Source organism: Vipera berus, assembly GCF_964194415.1.
Source record: "Vipera berus genome assembly, chromosome: 1".
Classification (NCBI taxonomy): Eukaryota; Metazoa; Chordata; class Lepidosauria; order Squamata; family Viperidae; genus Vipera; species Vipera berus.
In genome coordinates this window covers 79,504,755-79,527,235 of record NC_138202.1, presented here as the reverse complement: position 1 = coordinate 79,527,235, position 22,481 = coordinate 79,504,755, and the positions used below count along the sequence as shown (strand labels likewise).

The 22,481-nt window shown below is 43.3% G+C and overlaps 1 protein-coding gene across 1 annotated transcript in view; it reads right to left on the bottom strand.

Moving 5' to 3' along the window:
• Positions 1-22,005, bottom strand: part of ALX4 (ALX homeobox 4) — a gene marked incomplete at its 5' end in the record, with an annotated part of 73,292 nt that extends 51,287 nt beyond the window's left edge. Inside the window, one exon of the mRNA XM_081313919.1 lies at positions 21,534-22,005. Within this exon, the coding sequence (XP_081170045.1) occupies positions 21,534-22,005 (472 nt within the window). The remainder of the gene's footprint in view (positions 1-21,533) is intronic.
• Between the last annotated feature and the right edge of the window lie 476 nt (positions 22,006-22,481).

The window sequence follows — 22,481 nt, the reverse complement described above, 5'->3', positions numbered from 1 at the left end:
AAGGGCCAAGTTTGAAGACCCCTGCTCTAGAGCATAATACGAATATAATTGGGATTCAAGAACAGGAATAATGTGCATACAGATGGGTGCTTGCCTGCCAGGCTCTCAGTAGAGGTAGTGACCACTTTTAGGTCAGTGGATCAACCTATCTTTTTGGGGAAAAGAAGTCCAAAGAGGCTGTGAAAGCTGTAGTCCCAGGCTGCCACACAGCAAAACAACACTGCAGTGTAGGAGCAAACCCCAGCAACACAAGGGAAAGGAATGGTCCTTCAACCTACCAGCTGGACCCATTGAAGCTAAGCAGTTTGCCATCTCTGACCTATCATCTCAAGCAGTTTTCTTCAAGCACCCTAGATTGCCGGTAAGGAATGTCTTGTGCTGGCATAAGAGTGAATAATTAAATCTGTCTTCAGGTGATTTTAGCAATTAAGCAATAATGAGGATACTGTGGGCCTAAGTCCTCCACAAACAGGAATGGCCATTTTTGCTGCTGGGACAAAGAAGCAGTAGGGATGGGCTCTTAATCAGTCAACCATGCTCTGTTTCAAGATTTTTTTCTTGTTTTCCTTCTCATACAATCAGTCAGTATTCTGTGGCCTATGAGTATGTTCAATCCTTGTTTCATCTCTTTGATATCTCCTTTAGGCTTTTATTTCTGCTAAAACGGGGGGGGGAGGCATATTTTTGTAGCCCTAAGGATTGTCCTGAGTTACCGTAGTTGATATTTGTATACAATACAATTTGTATACATATTACTTTTATACAGGTAGTATGTTTGGCTTCCAAACAGTTTCAAAAATGGAAATACAGAGAAAGCAACACCCTGTGCCTCTTGTTAAAGCAAAATCAAGATCCTCTACAATTACATTTGCTGGTGGCCAAAAGAGAGGGTTACAAAATCAACGGAGAAGAAATAGCAGGCATCTATAAAGCCTAATGACATTAAGGTTATACCACCTGTTGAGTTAACCTCTGTGAAGCTGAAATGGCCACATTCCAGTACCCTTAATCCTGATTCACACATTTTCTATAACCATAAACGGACAGAGAGATCATTGAGTTGCTTATGTACAGAAAGAAAAAAATAGGTTGTGTGAAGCTTCCCTTATTTCCTGGGGAATGTGTTGAAGACTGGGGTGCCAAAAAATAATAAACATGTGCACATGTGAGTGGAAGATTTGAGATTCAGGGAAATAGATGGAATGGCTTTGAAGTTTTTTTAAAGGCACATGTCAAACCCCCTCCCTGCCCATTTCCGTTTTCCCAACTGTTTTGAGATATGCCTATCTCCAGGGGTCTGGAAAGAATGAAATTAAGAAAGAAGAAGAAGAGATAAACATTTTAGATTCCAATAGATGAAAGATACTGGAATTCACAGCAGGAAATAGGAGAAGGGGAAGCTTGCCAGCATTGGTAGAAACATATTCTCAAGCTGTCCCCAGAATCCAAAGCTAGAGGAATGTTTGAGAAGGGAAGTATCCATTTTGTTTCTATCTTCATTTGCTAGATACCAACAAAAATTCTCTTTCTTTCTCTTTTGCCTGCTTCTCAATCTCTCTAGCGATAAGGTCAAATTCATACCAGACCTTTGGAAGGACAATAAGAAAAAGTTTGCCTAACTTCTAGGGTGTGGATTTTTCTGACCTTACTTTCTCAGAAGACTGTTTTCAGAGTTGATCCAAAAGAAGTTAGTGCAAATCCTGAGCCATTCAGAAAGATGTTCTTTTCTTTGGGGAACCAAGCCTTCAGAAGTAGAAATCCCCATCTTCCCCTTGATTGGATTGTTAAATGGCAAGATTTTCTTCCACCTATTTTAACAGGCTGTCATTATAACAAACAGAACAATTATTTCAGCAAAGGAGCTATAGAATGAAGGCTACTGCTAAGCTTGTAAGCCGCCCTGAGTCTTCGGAGAAGGGCAGGATATAAATGTAATACAAATAAAATAAATAAATAAATGTAGTGATTACCTAGAATAACTCTTCTATTATAGAAAAAAAGGCTGTACTGCAAAGTGCAGTGAGGATTACAGGCCAATCTTATGAGTGTTTATCTAAAAAAACATGTCCACCACAGTTGCCAACTGAGAATAACATATCATAGACTGGATGAGGTGAACTCTAGCTTGCAATCATTGAAACTTTTTTTTAAAAAAAACCTCTTTTCTTTCCACTCCTCGTTTCTTCCTCTGTTGTTTATCTTATGCTGAATTTTTGGTTTTCAGCCATTTAAGAGTGGTTTTTCCCCCCCTGGTACTCTGCTAAATGCTGTCCAGATTTTTGTGATATATTATTATAATACAATACTGTATTGTTGGAAGACAAGGGTTGTTCTGAGTCCCATCCCTTAGGCAGTGTCATCGTCAGAATCCTGAGTTAGGCCTTCTCAGTCACTACCTCCCTTCTCTTGAAAAGTGTTCCATCTTCTTGATACTAAATGGCTCCCCGACTCTGTTAGCTTTCCCCAATGCCATTAATACTTGGCTACTATTTCAGTAGGTCTGTTGAGGTTAAGTGAGCCTTTTCAGTCTCTCCTCACATGGATGCTGTGGTGGTTGTTCCTCAGTGTGTGGGATGTTACTCATTCATTTATTTTATTATGATGTTTTGTTTTAGTTTTAATCTTATTACTGTAAGTGGCTCTGAGTCAGACATGCCTGGAATAGCATATAAGCCTAGTTAAATAAACAGTAATAAATGAATACAAAATACAGGGTCCTACGTAGGAGGATGAAGAAGAGAAGAAACTGTTCTTCTGAGATGTGTTACTTTGGCGGTAAGAATATCCTTATTATTAACATGCATGTTGTATTTTTATGCCCACCTTTAAGCAAGCACTTCTTCATTAGATAATGATATACAATACACTAGTTACATTCAGTCTGATATCTGGCAGAGGAATCTTCATGAGAAAAATAGATTTAATCATTCTCTTGTAATACTGATAGTAACAACATCTCACATCATCTGGGAAATGTCTCGAGGTTATTTCAGCATGTATGTACTCAAAAGCTTAAAGAAGCAGATATTTTTCTGAGAAAAAAATGATTTAACAGAGGGGCCAAGTGCATGAGCAATGCATTGGTAGTCTTCAGGGTTTTTCCCCCTCTAAATTAATGCCTAGGGCTACCATGTATGGCTCCTAAACCATACCATGCTTAAAAGGAAAAAAAATCTAGAATATTGTCAGAGTTTTATGTGGATTATCATGGTGTTCCTTCCTGAAGTAATAATGTGAGAAGTTCAAAATCTCCAGGTATGGCATTAAATGCATCGTATCTAAAGCCAACTAATTTCAGTGAGTAGGAAAATGTGCAGCTCTCTGTTTGGGCATGTAATATATAACATAAGATTTAAAAAGATAATAGGCAGTCCAATTTCAGTTGGCAGAAAAATAGCTCTTTCCCATTTATACTCAATTCTTTTCATCTATTTTCATTTTACTTCCAGAGTGCCACATCAGGAATATATATATATATATATATAGGTATAGGTAAAGGTATATATATATATATATATATATATATATATATATATATATATATATATATATATATATATATATATCTGTTTTCATACTTGAGGTATCTGTGCAAAGGTAATCAGTCAATCAATCAATCTAGAGTAGATTAATTTGTGTACCTTCATTGAATGTTTACTACAAATGGGGAAATTACTGGAGAATTTTTAGGATAGTGGAAGAAAGGAAGGGAAATATATAGTCTGTAACAAACATAGTGGGTACTTCTTTCCAGTTTATTATATGTATTGTACTTGTGTTAAATCAAATCCGGTGCACATGCGTGAATTTAAATGGCATTTAACTGCATGGTTAGAAAGCAATATTTTAAAATGACCTCGCTTCATGTATTTTTTAACAACAACAAAGAAAATAAACTTTGACGAAATGGCCTCCTAATGCTCTCCTATTTAATAATTTATATTGTGACCCAGCCAAATTCTCATTTCCTCAAAAGATCTTCAAACTATCTGCAAGCAAGTCCCATCTTATTTGTCATGGGAAGATAATAATGCTACATCACTTTACAGGGTACTTGTAGAATGCAGTAGACTAGAGGAATGCATACAAAGTGCCTGATATTTTGGATTATTGTGCTCTTTCAAAGTGCTCACAATCATTTGTTGGTTGGTTCTCTCAAAACTGGCACTTGCCAGTTCTGAATGTTAATAAATGGTGACATGACTATATCAGTTTTGCTGGTGACATGACTATATCAGTTTTGCTGATGCCCAATCTTATGGAATAAGAAGTGTTGAATTAAACGGCAGGGATATATTTCTGTTAAAAACAGCATCATTTCTTAAAAGGATTATAAACAGCAGAGGTCCCTACATTTGATCAGGAGTGCTATATTTCCAGTATCCTTCTGTTAGTACCTGGTTCCAATAAATATATTCTCCTCTTGTAAATGTTTGGTGTAGTGAAACCATAAGACTGTGAGTTCTAATTGTTCCTTGGGCATGAAGCCAACTGAATAATCTTGGGCCAGTCACTTTTCTCTAAGCTCTAGGAAGCAGGCAATGGCAAGACACTTTGGAAAGCTTGTCAAGAAAACTGCAGGGAAGTTTTTCAGTCAGTCACTAGGAGTCAACACTGACTCAAAAGCCCACCCTCTCCCACGTGCTTGTAAATGAAGGTGTTAAATAGGTGAAAACTTTAAAGAAATATTTGAAGAAACTTGGTATAAATTTTCCTTTATGCACATCTGTATGAAAAAGTCAGAGGCTTTATTCGATGTCATGTAGATTTCCATTTCCAGAGATCGTATAAACCATAATCTAAATTTATTATCCATGCTATTTCTATTTAACTATTAGTGCTTCTTTAGCTGCAGTCTATGTTACCACTTCTTGTAAATGAATGGTGCCTGAAAACAAATAGTCAAGTTGATGGAATTACCAGCCATTCAACATTATACATTGTTTGCAGGAGCTTGGTTTACATGCCACACAAAACATGGGCTATTTGGCTTCGGTTTAGGGTGCTATGTAAATCCAGCCACCATGGTTTACAAATTATGGTGCATGACAAATTACTATTTATGGGCCTAGTCAGTTGTGCCTGTTCAACAAGCCATAATTTAAAATTGTGGCTTACTGTGATATGTGAAGCCAGTCAGTCATACTATTCAAGCAATTTGAGTAAAATCTAGTGTTAGCCACTTGTTCCTCATTATGTCTTATATCCCATAAGCTAATTGTACTTCTTAGAACACAGATTAGTTTCATATTGATAGCTATATTTGGGGGACATTTTTCTTTATTCCAGATTGATAAATAGATCAAACAGATAGCTACATTGTGTTTGTGTGTGTGTATACGTATATGCATATATACACTCATATATGTCTGTGTGTGTGTGTGTGTGTATATATATATATATATATATATATATATATATATATATATATATATATATATATATATATATATATATATATATATATATATATATATATATATATATATATATATATATATATATATATATATATATATATATATATACCTACACATACATACATACATACACACACATATGTAAACCCACACAGTCTATAGAGTTAGGTTGTTAGCTGTATTGATAATATGATTCTTTTATGCTGCAAATTGTTATCTTTTTACTGAAATGTTCCAAGTGGTACAAAAACTATCCTAAAATATCGAACTCTGCTCGCTTATTTTCTAGCGAGATAAATTATTATCCATGGATCAAGGCTATATCAGGCTTTGTGTACCTTGCCTAGGGTAGCATTATAACAGTGGGCGGGGCCACATGAAAGCTCCTTTTTTGATTTACCAGGAGGAAAATGTTGGAAAAATCGCTAACTCTGAACAGGTGCACTGGGACTGTTAAAAAGATTCTCACCGTCATTCATTTGCTGCTGCGTTTGGAGGGATGTGATTTGCTGTTGGGCACAGAAAAGGGAAATGAAGCCATTAGGGCTCGCTGTCCATTAGGGCTCACTTGTATTAGCCTTTTGGCTTATATTATACATTGAATCATGGTATATCACAGAACTAGAATGGAGAAGTGGTTAAGGCTTAGGTTTAGGAATAAAGAAATCCAGGTCTTTGTCCTGCCTCAGCACTGGACATTTACTGGTTGACGGTAGGACACTTTCTCTCCAGCTCATCATATCTCACAAGATTGTTGTGGGGAAAAGTTGGAGAAGAGAGCTCCTACTAACTAGAAGAATATAAATGAATAAATCTGTTTGCTGTCACAGGAAAGTGTTCCCCAGTTGGTTGCCCTCCAGATGAATTGGATTACAGCTTCCATCACTCCTGGAGGCGGAGAAGGCATTTGCAAGCAATTAAGCAATAAACCAAACCAAAACTATTTCTTTTATGGAGGCCCAGACAGGTTTTCACAAGATGACAGATGATCAGCGTCTTGAAGTCTCCAGGATCTGTAACCGAGTAGCCACAGTTTGTAGCTACTTTATGCACATTACCAACCATCTGATTAGTTTGAACTTGGCCTAACTGCCATTTTGCCATTAAAAGGAAGCATACTGAATGTCCCTGAATGATAAAGCTGTTACTTCAGAGACAAGCCACCATAAAATACTGGCCAGTTCCTTTGTTTTTCCTAAGTCTAAAACACCTTTAAACTAGTTTAGTGTTCATTTCTTTTCCCTTAGAAGCCAGACAACATTCTGTTTCTGAAACATTTTGAATGCATAAGCCTCTGCTGCACTGGATTATGATTTTCATCATCTTTTCCCTGTGTGTGTTCTGGCTGTGGATGATGGGAGCTGAGGCCCCTACCTCTGAAGATTCTAGGCCCGGTAAGTCTAATGACAAATCCTTGGGAAAGGCAGATGAGCCTTCAAAAAAGGCTTGGCATGTAGAAAGTGGCCTCATTTCCCTATTGCCATCTTTCTGGCTTTCTGGTAAGCCCCTGAAAGCCACTGAATCATAAACATCAGGCCATCCAAGAGGAAAAGGGGCTGGCTCTGCAATATGGCACAGTAAAGTAATCTGTGCTGGGAGACAGGATGGAGGTAGGAATTTTGGAGCTGAAAGCCAAGAGCCAAAAGACATGACATTAAAAAAAAAAGTGCTAACCAGGGCTGGCTGGGAGGAAGAGGCGGACTCCACTCAGATCCCTTTTTAGCCTTTAGGTTGCAGAATGGTCTCAGCTGGCTGGCACCAAAGATGTGGCTGGAAAGGCCTTTTCACATGAGGTTTTGGCAGGCAAAGTTTACCTCTGTCTTGCGAGGGAAATGCCTCATAGCCCTGGGTGGAAAAAGGAATAAGTCTGCTGGCTCGGAGAGCCCAAAGTCTGCACATTAACTCCTTTTAAACCCTGCATGCATTAACTTGGGAGGTTAGAAAGTTGTGCCAAAAGATTTCTATTGATCCACCACTTGTTTTGTAGAGACACCCAGAAAGGCCGCCAGCGAATCACTCCAGCCGCCTTTAGTCATGAAACCACACCGAGTGCACACACCAAGAAAGCACAAACTCAACAACTCAGATAACGCACACACATCTCTCTCTCTCTCTCTCTCTCTCTCTCTCTCTCTCTCTCTCTCTCTCTCTCTCTCTCTCTCTCTCTCTCTCTGTCACACACACACACACTTTTCATCTGTGCTCCTTGACCTCAATATATCTTTTTGAGCATGGGGCATCCCTTTGCCGGACACACATTTGGGAAGCATCCACAGACTTTTCATCCAGGCGACGCCTCCCACCTCTCCATCTGCTTTATAGTGGGTGGTTTGCTACGACAGATAGAAAACTGCCTGCAGCTTCTTCTCCTCCCGTTCTCTCTCCCCCCACCCCCCACCCCCGCTCCCATGCTTTGGCCTTGGAGACAGCATATCAACCAAATTCCAACGTAAAAGCCTCAGACAACACATAAGAGCAATGCCGTTGGAAAAGAACAACCCTAGGGCGGCGGGAATTCTTTTTCCTTCTTCCCCTTTCTTTAGAAAGGGGAAAAAAATTATTACGTAGAAGCAAGCCTGGGTCTTTGACATTTCACTGCTTCGCGCAAGATTCCGCCGCCGCCGCCGCCGCGCCTCCTCGCAGCGTAAAAGCCCGCTTGCATCTAGTCCGAGAAAGTCCTACCTTTCAGACCCCGATTTGCGGGCGAAAAAAACCCCCGCCGATCGGCTGCCTGTTCAGACGGGAAAGCAGTCCTTCGATGCTGCCTGCAGGCGAGCGAGGACTTATCCGAGCTCCGGACTCCTTTGGCCAACTTCTGAAAACGGCGCCTTCTTCTTCCCTCTTCTCTCTCTTTCTCTCTCTCTCTGCCTCTGTCTCTCTCCTTCCTTCCTTCTCTCTCTCTCTCTCTCTCTCTCTCTCTCTCTCTCTCTCTCTCTCTCTCTCTCTCTCTCTCTCTCTCTCTCTCTCTCTCTCTCTCTCTCTCTCTCTCTCTCTGGGAGGGCGCGGGAGCCGTTTGAATGGCCGCTCTGGCGACCTCTGGTTGCGCAATTTGAAGGGGGAGGCGAAAGCCGCTTCCGAAGCCTTCCCCCGGCAGGCATCACCCCAGGGGTCGAAGAGAGCTCTTCCAGCAAAGGGCGGAGTGGGGGAGCGAGCCAGGAAGGGCCGGAGAAGGCGAATTGGCATATGGGCTGCGCGCTCTTTTCTTAGATGCGGCCACATGGGTGGGAGAGTCACGCGTGCAAGACGTTTGAGTGCAGGTGTGAATTGGACTCAGCTGGAGGAGGGAAGGTGTTTTTTTCCCCCCCTGTATGTACCATGTTCCAAATCATCATCATTATCATCGCCATCATCAATGTTATCATCATCATCATCGTCGTCATCGTCATCTCTTGCACTGGGCAGAGGGTTGGAGTAAAGCAGGGGTCTTCAAACCTGGCCCTTTTATGACTTGTGGACTACCTGGACAAGGAATTCTGGGAGTTGAAATCCACAAGTCATAAAAGGGCCAAGTTTGAAGACCCCTGGAGTAAAGGATTCCAAGGTCTTTGAGATTCTCCCATTGGGCCATTTCTGTTGCAAATTTCTGATTTCTCCTAAACGCTTCATCAGGTCAGGCAATAAGGAACAAAAAAGAAAGAGGCCAAGAGAAGCAGTTGATAGCCAATTTATAGGAATCATTGAATTACAGATCTTAAAATGGAATACTGTGGAGATGGAGATGATTTTTGATTGCATTTTGATACGATTTTGAATATAATAAAATCCAGTTGGAACTGTGTTCATCCTGAGGTCTTTACATATGACTGAATTTTAGATGGCACATTAGAGTAAAAACAATTTTATTTCAGTCATAAATAGCGAAATTGGCCCTTCAGTTCTATTTTGAAACCAAAGTCATTTTTCCAAATACTTTTCTTTGTTGACAATAGATAACTTTTTCTTTTTCTTCTTCCATCTTGTGTTGTGTCTGGTTGTATATATGGAAGCCACCAGGTGACTTTGGGTCAGGCACTCTCTTTCAGTCCAACCCACCTCACAAGGTGGTTGTTGTGAGGAAATAGGAGGAAAGAGTATTATGTGAGTTCACCACCTTGAACTGCTTATAAAGCAGAAACGGCCAGGTTAAAAAACCCTAATAATAATAAATGTACTGCTTTCCATTCTTCTCATTTCTGTTCATAATGATCTCCAGGTTTGGTGAATCTGTGTCATTCTTACACAATTATATATCTTCACTTTTTTTTGTGTTCTCCATTTCAAAAATGTGGAAGAATGACACCCAGTTTTGAGATAATGTCTGATAGATCCCTCTCCTTAGAAAGTCACAATTTCTAGAGGATCTGTTCCAAAGATACTGCCAATTTATAGGGGTCCTTTCTTATTCCTGATTACTAGGAATGGTAACCTCTTTCCATTCCTAGCCTGGGACTCAGATGCCTTTTCCTCAAATCTATTTCTACTTCAGAAGTACTAGAGAAGCAGTCCAGAACAGCTGGGGAAAGTGGAAGGAAAGAGAAGAGGGCAGCCAGCAATAAAATGGGTGGATTCAGTTGCAATAGTGATGAAGACTAGAGAAACAAGTTGGGGACAGATATCGCTATTTTGCTGTTAGGATTCATCTTTTGGGGAAATGTCTCTGAAAATCTCTCCCCATATTGCAGCTTGAAATGACTTGCACTTTGCCTTGGTCTGTGTGTGTGTGTGTGTAGTTAGGTAAGAGGCTTTTTGTCCTGAACACCACAGGTTGGTATATTGAGATGTTAACTTTACCTGTCTATTCCAAAGGAGTTTGTTGTGCCTAATCTCACACAGGTTTATGGCACACTGATTCTGCCTTCCTTAGTCTGGTTACTTTTCAACATTGGGAACATTGGTACATACATTGACGGGACAGTGAGGTGCTATCACGAATAGTGTCATATCAGTGGATTAACAGCAGTCATAATTCAGAATGTGGCAACAAACAAACAATCCACAAATCCTAGAAAACAAGCCACCAAAACTTTTCTGTTGTTAAAACAATTCTTTAAATTCACATCATCTGTTTTCCTCCATCTGTTTATTTCTTTTTACTTGTGAAACATTAAATAAAACAAAACATGGAAAAGCATTAAAAATTGATTTAGTACCACAGTCTCCCCAACGTTTCATTTCCTTTGTAGTGATTTATACAGCCATCTAGCTATAATTGTGGCAGTAGGCTGTTTCCATTACCGATATACCAGCATAATGATGGCTAGATGATACCATAAATCACCATAAAGGAAATGGACTTTGATTATATTACCTTTTACTTGCCTGTGAACATCCAGTCTCAGTTCCAAGCACGTGTGAACCATTTGGTAAGCACACATTAGCATGATCTGGAAGGTAAAAGTTATTTTAAAGATGAAAAGCCAACCTGTCCTAGTACAATTGGTTTGAGGGAAGCAGGAGAATTATTTGGAAAGTTGGGAAGCAGATTAGAGTATGCAACTGTTTAAATTTCTTAAAATACACATTTGGCAATCACAACAACAAAAAAGCACAAAATAAATCTCAGAAATGAAAGAAATATAGGCACTCCATTTTTCATTTTATTCAGAGTAGTTTTCTTGATCAAGGAGAGAGAAAACCACTTTTATCCAGCAGCAAACCCAATGAGAAAGTAATTTATGTGACTATGAATAGTCCCATTTTTCCCCCTTTTCCTTATGTAATACAAATATACTTAGAAGTTAATTTCAGGAAGCTCAAATGTTAGTGAGTATATTACAATGATTTCCCAAGTAAATATATAGAGCAGCCTCCTCTTCCCCTCCCACAGCCTGGGGGACTTCAAATGAGCTGAACCTTAACCTTACTATAGCATCACTACGTTCCAAGGAATTCTGGGAATTGGAGTTCGAACATCTGGAGAGTAACAGGTTGGGGATCAAAGACAAAGAAAGGGTCTTGTGAATCTTTAAAAATCCTCATATTTATTGATGTACTTTTATGAATTATTTTCTACTTCAAAAAGTGTGTGTGTGTGTGTGTGTGTGTGTGTGGGGAGGAATGCAAGAAGTGAAATCATATGGAAAACAACCCAAGTAACAAAGGACAGAGAAATGGCTATTTTAGAATGTAACCGTGTAAAGCCTAAAGGGATTTTACCAGGAATAAAGCTCAAGGCGCAGACTAGATTTTCTTGTTGAATAGGCAGGCTTTTAGAGTCGCGCCGTAAATGTATTTAAAACAATTTGCCGTACTGTGTGTACGTATCGTCTTCGTTCAAACCAAGCCTGAGCACTTCGCTCCGTAGCTGTGCACGAGCTGGTTGATGGACGCGGTTCACCCTTCTTTGCAAGGATTCGGATCAGAAGCCGCCGCCCGGTCGCAGCACCTTGACTTGCCAGCTTCAGAGCCTGGCCGTCCCGCTGGCTCGGAAAGGGGGACCCGTCTCCTCCCGTTCGCCAGGCGGACGCCCGTTGACTCCGGATCTTCCAAGGGCGCTGTGGGGCGGGCCAGCTAGCAGCTGCTTCTCCCGTAGGCGAGAACCGAAAGGGCTGGGAAATCAGGCGGAACAAGAACGATGCCCGCGGTGGCTTCTCTTCTCTTCCCGTCCAATCCCCCCTCCTGCTTTTTTTTTTAAAATAGGCTGAGCTGCCTAATAGGACTCCATACACCAGGGGTCTTCAAACTTGGCCCTTTTATGACTTGTGGACTTCAACTCCCAGAATTCCTCAGCCAGCATGGCTGGCTGAGGAATTCTGGGAGTTGAAGTCCACAAGTCATAAAAGGGCCAAGTTTGAAGACTCCTGCCATACACTCATAGACGGAGATTTAGCGCGTTGTGGGAAGGGTTGCTATTGGGCCGTCCGTGCCATATATATCGGAGGTGGTGACCCTTTGAGAGCTGTATGCAACGAAATTTCATTTTGATGTATGCCGATTGGTGTACATTCAAAGTGACAATAAAGTTATCATCATCATTATCCGGGATATCCCTACCCAGGTGAAATGGTGTTAACTCCTGACGTTTTTGTCCTTGCCTGATTCTTTCAGAGGAGGAGCAGCTTTCAAAGTCCAGACAGTTCAGGGACTTTTTGACCTCTGGACCTCCACAAATGCCCGTAATCGCTGGGCCGATTTCTGAGCTACTGATTTATAGCATCGTTCAGGTCATGGTATTGATCCAGAGCCTTATCTTCTTTACTATTATAGGGCTAGGAATGGTCTCCAGCTATTTTCTCACTGGAGATTTGTGGCGTTTTATAGGGTTTTGCCGTGATGAAACCAAAGCCTGGCAAAATTTAATCATTTATAGCAACTCTGGCATCATCTAACCATGGTTAGGAGGCCTGTTTTCATTACAGTACTGTTATATTAATAAACCTTTTAGCTATAAGTGGCTTGTCTTCATTATTAACGTAATACAGAGCTGGGTGTATAAAATGCTATAACTTACTAGTGAGGAAGCAATCTGAGTATGAATGAAACCAAAAGAAAAATTAGATGTATTATGGGGCATAGAGGGGGAGTGTTCATACTTTTAGCAATTCCTGATCAATCTGGCTGGGAAGATTAAATCACCATGTAAAGCATTGGGTACCAGGTCTTTCCAGGCATAATTTGAAGGACTGATTGGTACACAGAACGTTTTAAACCTATTAACTCTATACGATTTTAAGATATTTGGGCAGAAATCATCCCTGAGTCCCACCAAAGTCTGGGGCTCTGAGGTGAGGCAGTTCAAAGAGATAAATTGGAAGTGAAATCTAATTTATCTAGATAGACTTTTGGATTATGAAAAAGGGGACATGTTGAGTTTGATGTTGCAAATTTAGTGTGCGCTTTAAATATCACTAAACACATTAAACTTTTTGGTTTAAACTTTCTTCTTGCTAATTAGTGCAACATAGCTTGCTAAGGTTAAAATAAGAGGCACAGATTCCAAATAGGTAAAGTCATTTGAAAAGTAGTCTAAGAATAATTCAAGATCGCAGCCCTAACTCATTAGTCCTGAAACAGTTCAGATAAATTTTATTTCAAGTACCATTTCATTCTGATAACATATTTGGACATAACAAACATTTTAATCCGGCTCATTTACCAGATTGCGTAAAGTTGCCTTAAGAATTCAACTCAGAGTTCTGCAATTCTATGTGAATAGCACTTTTCTGCCACACTATGATTCATTATTGTAGCTATCAAGCAGCAGCAAAAATCGGTCCAAATCCAGAGCTGTATTTTGTATGTATGTGGAGGAGGGATGATTGCTAAAAACAGTTCTGGCAAAAGAAATCAAATCCTCTGTTAAGTAAGAAAGTAGCCCCAGTTTAGCACTTCCAGAGGTATTGGGATTCCCATCCAACATACACTTTGTTGTTACAGTTTGGTTGGGAATTATGGGATTGGCCAAGCACACCTGAAGGACATCATGTTGGGAAAGTATGGTATAGGCTCAGGATTGGTTCTATCAACCACTGAAATTTTGGTAACTTGGGGAGTGATGGTCATAGACTTGTGGTCTTTTATAATAAGCTCCTGGATTTGAAAATGTTCTACTTCTTCCCCCTATTATTTTCAGTGGGCAAGGAATATCCAGACTAAAAGTGGCAGTGGTGTCTTCTCCATACCATCTGCTGGAAGTGATATTTCTCTATCACAAAAATATAGAAGGGTATATTTTGGTGATAAAGTATGGTTGATTGCTAGATTATGGAAAGTTGATGTGCATTGGTGGACCTGCTAGAACTATAAGTCAGGCTGCATAAATTAGTAGTTCCATCCATCTTTATCTAATTCTCTGACCTTATAATATCACCTGTTGCCAGGGCCAAGTCACAAGGATATAAGACTAATCCAGCTTCAGGAGTCTCACACCAGCAAAGAATTAGCTGGATTTTTTTTTATATGGGCCAATGGAAGAAGGGAGGTGAAGGGGTTTATATCTCAGGCCAGCCACACTTAACCATAATTTACTGAACTGAGTTCACACATCATACTAAACCTGAAACTACTTATCTTGGCTGCATCCTTATAATACACTGTACCAAGTACCTTTGCACTTAGTTTATTATGTGAACCCAGCCTTGTTCTATGCAATCAGTACATCAGACAATTGTATTCCATCACTCTAACAAAGCAAAGATTGGGCACAAGTGTTGACCTTCAAACTGATTTAGTCCAATAGCAAATCTCCCTGACCACAAAAAAAGACAAACCAAAACTGGAGGGACAAAAAGTGGCCTTTCATGGGAAGGAAGCTCAGCAGATATTCCAATCAGCCAAAAACTAAATGGAGGTAAGGATTCTTGTCCTGAAAGATCTTTGCCCCCAATGGAAGCCAGGGCACTCAGTTCTGAGTTGTTTTCAAACTCTCTGAAAGGTCATTTGGAAAATCTGCCACCCTCCTCAGGTTTCTATGCTGACAGTCTCTTCCCACTCCCAACAACAGGCTGCCTGGTTATTCCCTAGGAAAACAGGTCGCTAGGAATTGCCAAGCCTGGCACTTTTAGATCTTTGAATGCCAGGAAAAGTAGTTTTTCTTCTATTACTCCAGTGAGCAAATATCCCAGGGCACATTCTCTTTCTACCCACCACCCTCTCTCAGGCTTTGAACGAGCATCCCCACCCTAGCACGCACACATGCCTGTCTGCCCACATGTCCTCTTCCCTTCCAGAACAATTTTTATGAGGGTAATATATTTAAATATGGAGAAATACCATTTATCTCAGTTCCAAGTTGGAGAAATATTAATTCAGACCACTTCTCACCACAAATCACATGATGGAGTTTTCCCTTCCTTTTACCAGCTCCTCACCAAATATACAGTTTACTCTTACATTTTCTATTTTTTCCTTTAATTATAATTTCAGTTTGCAGATGCACAATTCAGTCTTTTTGATACAAGGAAATTCAGAGGGTCATACTCAGAAAAGAGTAATATTCAGAGGTATTTATGCAGGCACATTTCATCATTCACAAACAGGAACCTAATAGAGGTGGATGAGTTACAGGTTTCCATTGGGTGTTGGAGCTCATTTATATTTGGTATAGTACAGCAACACACATGCACATCTACTTGTAGCAATCAAACAATCCTCTTAAAAGAGTTGCCTTTTCTTTGCTTGTGATTTATAGCCTCAGATAACCATCACTGGGCTGATATTTCAGACATAAAAGATCAGCTTCCCCTTACTGCAACAGTTGAATTACTTTGTAAAAAGCAATAAATAACTAGTGAGGAAATGTCCTAATTATGAAGGGGTAATTAAAGACCTGTCCTTCAGTGTTATTATGCACATTTCTTATTATCAAGTACAAGTTTACAAATGTAGAAGCTCTGAATAAACCTACTGTATATATTACATGTTCCAATTTACAAATTCCATTTGAAAGTGTAACTGTATCTGTACCAAATACATACAGGGATGTCAATCTGTCAGACAGGGACTGCAAACACTTTTATCCAACCTCAGGATTCACTCCCTTTTCTAATCAAGCCGAGAGTGTTAGCTAAATTTAGTCTCCTTTTAAACTGAAGTGACTCTCCTGGTTCTGGAGACACAAGGGAAAAGCATGAAGAGCTCCATTTGACCCTGGAAGGAGGCATTTCAGTCATCTTTTAACTCTAGAAATAAAGCAGGCCCTCTGAAGACCAGCTTGACTACTCAAACCGGAGGCCAATGGGTTCCTCTAGGCCAGCAGCCTCTAGTTTGCAGAGATCTTTCATTTGGAATCTATGAGGGTAAAACTGGCCTGGTGGGCAGCTCAAACCCTCCCCTTCTGTAGAGGCACATTGAGAAGGCAGACTCAGCTGGACTTGGACCTGGAGAGGTGAAAGAGAGGGCTGGCAATAAAGTGGGGCTTTGGAGCAGGGAGGAAGGATACTTCTTAAGCCAGGGCTCCTCAAACTTGGCCACTTTAAGACTTGTGGACTTCAAGTCCCAGAACTCCCCAGCCAGCATGGCTAGCTGGGGAATTCTGGGAGTTGAAGTCCACAAGTCTTAAAGTGGCCAAATTTGAGGAGGCCTGGCTTAAGGAAACCCTCAAATGACCGTTAACTCCCTCGTGTTTTCTGTTCCCAAGGAACAGCCTTATCACTCCTCACTGGGGTGGTGGAATTATTGATGCCTATCAAGAACCGACTCCACACACTGTCGCCTCGCTACCTAAGTCGATCTTGCCAAGCTCGGCCGCTGGTAGAAACCCTCCGAAATGGCTCCGAGGCGCCTCAGCGGGGCTCAGCTTCGCTCTTGGCCCTCTAGGGAAAACATAGGTTTCCAGAAAGCGGGACCTGAAGCGGCGGTCTCCGAATGGCGTTGGTTACAATTCCCAGCATTCATGGCGAAGGGTGGGAATCGTTGCCCGCCCATATCTGGGGAGCGGGAAGAATCCCAACTTCCACAACAATAGCCGGCCTTAGAAATCATGGCCAGGATGCGAGGGGTGGGTTGAGGAGGGTGTTCGAAAACGTTTTCTTTGAGGATGCCTTTCTCGATTCCCCGTGGAGTCAAGGCACGGGCTAAGTTGGAGGAGCCAAGGCGCGGCCTAGGCCGCGCCGCTTGACAAAAAAGGCGGGCAACGGATTCCTGGAGTCTCCAAGCGTTCTGGAAAAAGTGCCCTCGAGGCCTTTAGCTGGAATGATAAGGAGAGGTTGGCTGCTAGACCCCAGAGCAGATGAGGATCTGCCCCGAATGCCGAACAACAAACCCCTTGGAAACCAAGGGCTTTTCATCCGCACCGAGTGCCCGCAGGCCGCAAAGGGTGACTCCGTTCATGTCCCCGAAGTCCAATTAAAACACTCTGGGAGCGATTCTCGCTCCAACGGGAACCCGCGTCAGAGCTAAAGAAAGTGGCCGGGAAGCCCCGCTGCTTTCCTTATAAGGGCTGCGCCTCCCCGCGCCCTGAAGGGGCTCCGCGCAGGAGCCCTGGGTCCTCCGGCCCGTTCCTCTCCCAAATCTTGCTACCTTCTCCATAGACGGTCGGCCTCCCGGGGAGTTCGTCCCCCCCCTCCTCGCTTCCCGTTATAGCTTCTTGCCGTTTACGGTCCTTGCCAGGGCCTACACCTCATGAAGTGCTTTGTTGGCACGGACTTGGGCCCGTGATGGCGGTCGCTCGGGCCGGGGAAAAAAACCGTTCGCTTTCACTAGAGAAAGCTGCTTTTGACGCCAGCGCTTCTAACGGGAGCACTGTTTGCTTTTTAGCTGCCACTGCAGGGCTGATGAAACGGCCCGTGTGCGGGTGTATTTAGCTTTTGAACGGGCGAGAACCGCATCCGGCTCTGTCTGGTGAAATGAACCTTTATTGTCAAAAGTCCAACTATGTGTACATTGAGATTAGCCGAGCCCTCTCTTTACTAGGATTTGAATTCAAAGTCCCATTTCCAAAGTTGGGGACTCGTCGGTGGGAAGTACGATTTATTTCATGAGCCCGTAATTGGCAGCCCTCGCTCCCTAACCTCTCCTTCGTGCTAATCAGCCGCTATTCTTTCATCAATATTCCTTATTATTGTGATTCATTGTCCCCACAAATCCAGGTGGTTCCCATTAAGTTGCCTCGTCCCTCAAGCTACATCACACACAACACCACGGAGCGCTGCTTTGAAAATACGCCTCTGACTGGAAGGTGGTTGGAAATTCTGCTAACATTTCATCAATCGCCATCCTTACCGCTGTGGCCACCCTCATTTTAATGGGTCCCAATCACAGGGAAGGTGATCGGGATGTTCCTCTCACATTGAAAGGGACGACGATCGCTTATCATTTGGGCTTCTTTATTTTATAGTGAAAGGAGCACAAATAATGCCGAACGTTAACTTTAATTAATTTGGAAATTAAGTTAGCGTGCTTTCCTCTAAATATGGTTAGGGATTACGCATTCCTTGATGTTAACACGATTGGGTCGAAGGAAAAAAATAATCTGATTTTCAATGACCGTTCTCGTCTCCATCAAATGGTAGCAATCACGGATCCCAAGCATCTGGTTTAAAGATTCAGACACAAGGGCTAGAATCAGCTGATTCCGCGGCGCAGAGCTATTAGAGGCATCCAACCGCGCAAATGGTTATTCAGAACAGATCCAGGCCAGGTGTCGGGAATATTTCCTTTATGAGAGGCCCTTCTTCCTCCTCCCTGTTTCCCCAATTTATCATCCCGAAAGCCAAAGGGAGAAGTGGCGGGTAATAGACATCTTCCGGTACAGGTGAATGAATATTTGGCTATTACCGACGGTTGACCGAGGGCGTTCAGGGCTCTGCCCGGCTTTGCCTAGTCTTTCTCTTAGCCTCTCACCAAATTCCCCCGCTGGAAAATTTAAGCGCGCGTAAAGCTCACTAGCCTGTCTCGTCGCTCTCAACTTAAAGAGGGTCCTTTTGGGCTCATCCCGGAACGCTCCATTGTTTAAGATGACATTTTTTAAAAAGGCAGATCGGGATCGGGGTCACTTATTTCTTCTCCTACTTTCCCTTGACAAAAAACGGGGGGGATCGTTATGTGGGTGCTGGGGCTTCCGCCTTCGAGCGGTTCTACCTCAAGAGATTTCAGTTTAGCTCTGCTTTTCCATTTCTATCTATTTTTTATTTTAAGTATTCGCTTGGGTCAAAAGCCTACTTACCACTCATTTGTCCTTCATAAGAAAGAAGACATCCTCACTTATTGAAACTTCACTGGAAAGCAAATGGTTGAAAGCTCCAGGGCCTACCTTTCCCATCTTCCTAGCTTGACTTTAATGAAGCCACAACTCCATTCCCCTAGAGACTGGCCACCTGAACTGAGCATAAAAAGGCTCCGTTGCCAATGCGATTGCGTGAGCAAAGGTGCTTGCGGTGGATAGAAACGCCTTCTCAAGTTCTTAGTCAAGGTGCAGATGGGCTTGTCCCCCTTTCAACACATTTCTGAAAAAGGCACCGTAGAGAAAAAGGCTCCCACACACCATAGACCACCCGGTTATTTATTTTTTTTAGCTGTAAGGTTGATCTGGCTTATTTGAGAACCCTTAGCGCCTAATCTACACTCGATCCTGGGCATCTAGTCGGCCGCGCAATTGAACAACCGACTTTTACAGTGTCTTCCGACGTTCCTTCTCCCACAGCGAACATGTCGGAAATTCAGTAGAATTCTGTTGGATTCTGGCACCTGGCTAGTTATCTAACAGTGAGTGAAGCCAGAAGGTAGACAGGAGGATGTCTCCTGCTCTCCTGGCGAGGGATGGCTTATTAACATAACCTCAGCCCCCAAGGTTTTTCCCTCTCCAGGTCCAAATCCAATCTTTTTGAACAGATCGAAAAGGCTGTTTGTGGAAGCAGGATAGTGAGGTAGAGAAAGACAGCAATGGTATTTCTTTTTTCCAGAAGCCACTCGCTAAGAAACGCAGCAAGGAAAGGCAATCCCGGGTGCAAAGACAAAGATGTCGAAAGGCATGGGCTTCTGCTTCCCATTGAAAGTCGACAGCTGCTAAAGTTGCGGGGTGGGGGGTGGGGAGTGTTACAGGATAAGTACAGGATAAAAGCTCCTCAGCAGTAGCTTATAGGATGTTGAAATAAGTGCAACTCCAGTCATTCCCAGCCCCTTTTAAATAACTAGGATTTTTAAAGCGATCAGCAAATTTTAAGAAGATGGTGATAAGACGGAGGAGATAGATGAGGAGGCATGAAAGCACATCTCCTGACAATCCAAAGATCATCCCAAATTCTAAATAATTTCCTTGAAAAATAGGACGTGGCTTCGAAATGTATATTTAGGACTACTTTTATGCATAACTTTATATTTTAAGGTCGCTAATCACAAACCTTAAAAAGCTGGTTGGTTTCTCCCGTCTCCAAGCAGAGACCTTTTTCGGGACTGAAAAGACAGTTGGGGTGACATTAAAGGATGTTTTTATAAGGGGGGAGGGAGCTGGCGGAGGAAAGATCGATAATTCTATTTTCACTTTCCTTTATCGCCAATATTCTCCCAAAAGAACCGCCTAAGTAAACACTAGCTTTCCATTTTAACCACTTCTGTAACGTATAATGAGAACGAATCCGGGTAAGTTATTCCTGGATTCCATGAACCTAATTAAATGCCACTAACAAAAAGTTAGCTCAGAAGTTCAAGGCCGAAGACTTGAGCTCTCTATCTGGAAAGGTGGGAGGGGGGAGCTTTGTTTGGGGATGCTAAATGTGATTACTGTGCTCTTCTGAGGCACTTGGGCAGAACAGGAGAAACGGAGCAAAACAGAATTAGGAGTCAACTTTTGCCAGGAGATTAGAAACCAACCACGTAAACAAACGGTCTGTTCTGCCTTCAATATCCCTCCAGATTTTCACAGCTTTTTCTTTCTGAAAGAGAACGCGTGATTTTGAAACAAATTCCTCCCCAATTCCAGGAAATGACTTCCAGGCCATGCATGCTTCTTCAGTTACAAAAATAAGAAACAGCTAAGTTATAAAAGTAATATGTTAATCATATTTTAGTTCGTTTTAAATCACGGGAAAAGCTATCAAGTTTATAGTATAGCGAACTGTTAATCCCAGAAAGGGATGTTCAGCTCATCAGCGTGTGAATCCGTCAGATTAGGCCGTTTGCAAAGTCTCCTTCTCCCCGTGAAAATCAGACAGTGAGCGGCACGTCTCCTTTCGGAGGCTTCCTCCGGGAGATTTGGCGATGCCCTTTCCTTCCTAAGCGGCCGTTTTGCCTCCGTTGCTTCTCCTCGTGTGGGGGGAGCCCATGGACTTCCCCTTCAGCGTACGAACCCAGAAGGAAGCCCTGAATCGCCACCGCTCTGCTTTGCGAAGAAGGAAGGAGAGGAGGGAGAGGTAGACCCGCGCCCAATTTTAAGACCCCCGAGAACTGGAGGGATACAGCGAACGGAGGCGCACCAGGATTCCCAGCCCAGAGGGGGCCATGCCCAAAGCGGTCCATGTACCGTAAGCCAGCGTTTCCCAACCTTAGAAACTTGAAGATGCGTGGACTTCAACTCCCAGAATTCCCCAGCCAGCATAGCTGGCTGGGGAATTCTAGGAGTTGAAGTCCACGCATCTTCAAGTTCCTAAGGTTGGGAAACACTGCCGTAAGCAACCCGCCAGGGCTGCTTTCCGCAAGGAGGAGCGGCTAGCTAGACCTCTTGCCCCATCAGCCCCGGCCCCGACCGATCGGGTGACTCACCGAAGCAAGAAAGCTGCAGGGCTCCGTTGTGGACGCTGGTGTCCTGCAGCTTGAGGTTGCTGCTCGGGGGGCTTTTACAAGAGCCGCGCTGCCCGTAGAGCGGCGGCGGTTGCTGCAAGTGATACTTGTTAAAGGCGGCGGCGGTGGTGGCGGAGGCGGCGGAGGCGGCGGCGGTCGGGAGAGCCTGTGGCTGCTGCGCGCCGCTGCCGTCCAGAGCCGGACATTCCGGCTGGCTGTAGCGGCTCCGGCGCTTGGGGCTGTTGTTGCTGTTGCCGCTGCTGCCGCCCCCGCCGCTGTCTCCAAAACTTTGTCCTTTGCTGGCCAGGAAAGCGGAACTGAATTTGTCGCTGCTGCCGGGAAATGCCCTAAAAGGCGAGGAGCCGTCGACGCTGCCTTGCGAGGCGGCGTTGTAGAAGGAATCCATGCTAGCAGCCGACGGATCGCAGAACGACACGCAACTCTCAGCATTCATGCCTAAAATTAAAAGGCCCCGGCAGGCAGTGTCCTCATGCAACGCCAGCGAGCCTTTCTCTGGCTTTCCCCCCACCCTTCCTTCCAGCTCTCCCCCCCCCCACTCGCACGCTCATGCACACATACACACTCACCGTCACACGCAGCCACACACCCGCACACAGACGGCTGGGCTAGCCAGCACTAAGCAGAGTCAGATGTTCTCCGGAGCTGAGCAGATCCGTCCCACCTCCCCAACCCCCGGTAAAAGGGGAAAGGGGCTCACCAAGAGGGGAGGGAGGAGAGAGCCAGCAGGAGGCATTCCTCCGAAGGAGCTCTTCCTTCAGCCCCTCTTTTCTCCTCCACCCCCCCGGTTCTCCTCCTCCTCCTCCTCCTGGGCCCCCGAGCCAAGACGTCGACTCTCTCGTCCGGCGCTGCCCAATCCATCCGTACAAAGAACGGCAGGCGGGAAGGGGAAGCCGGGGAGAAAAAAGGGCA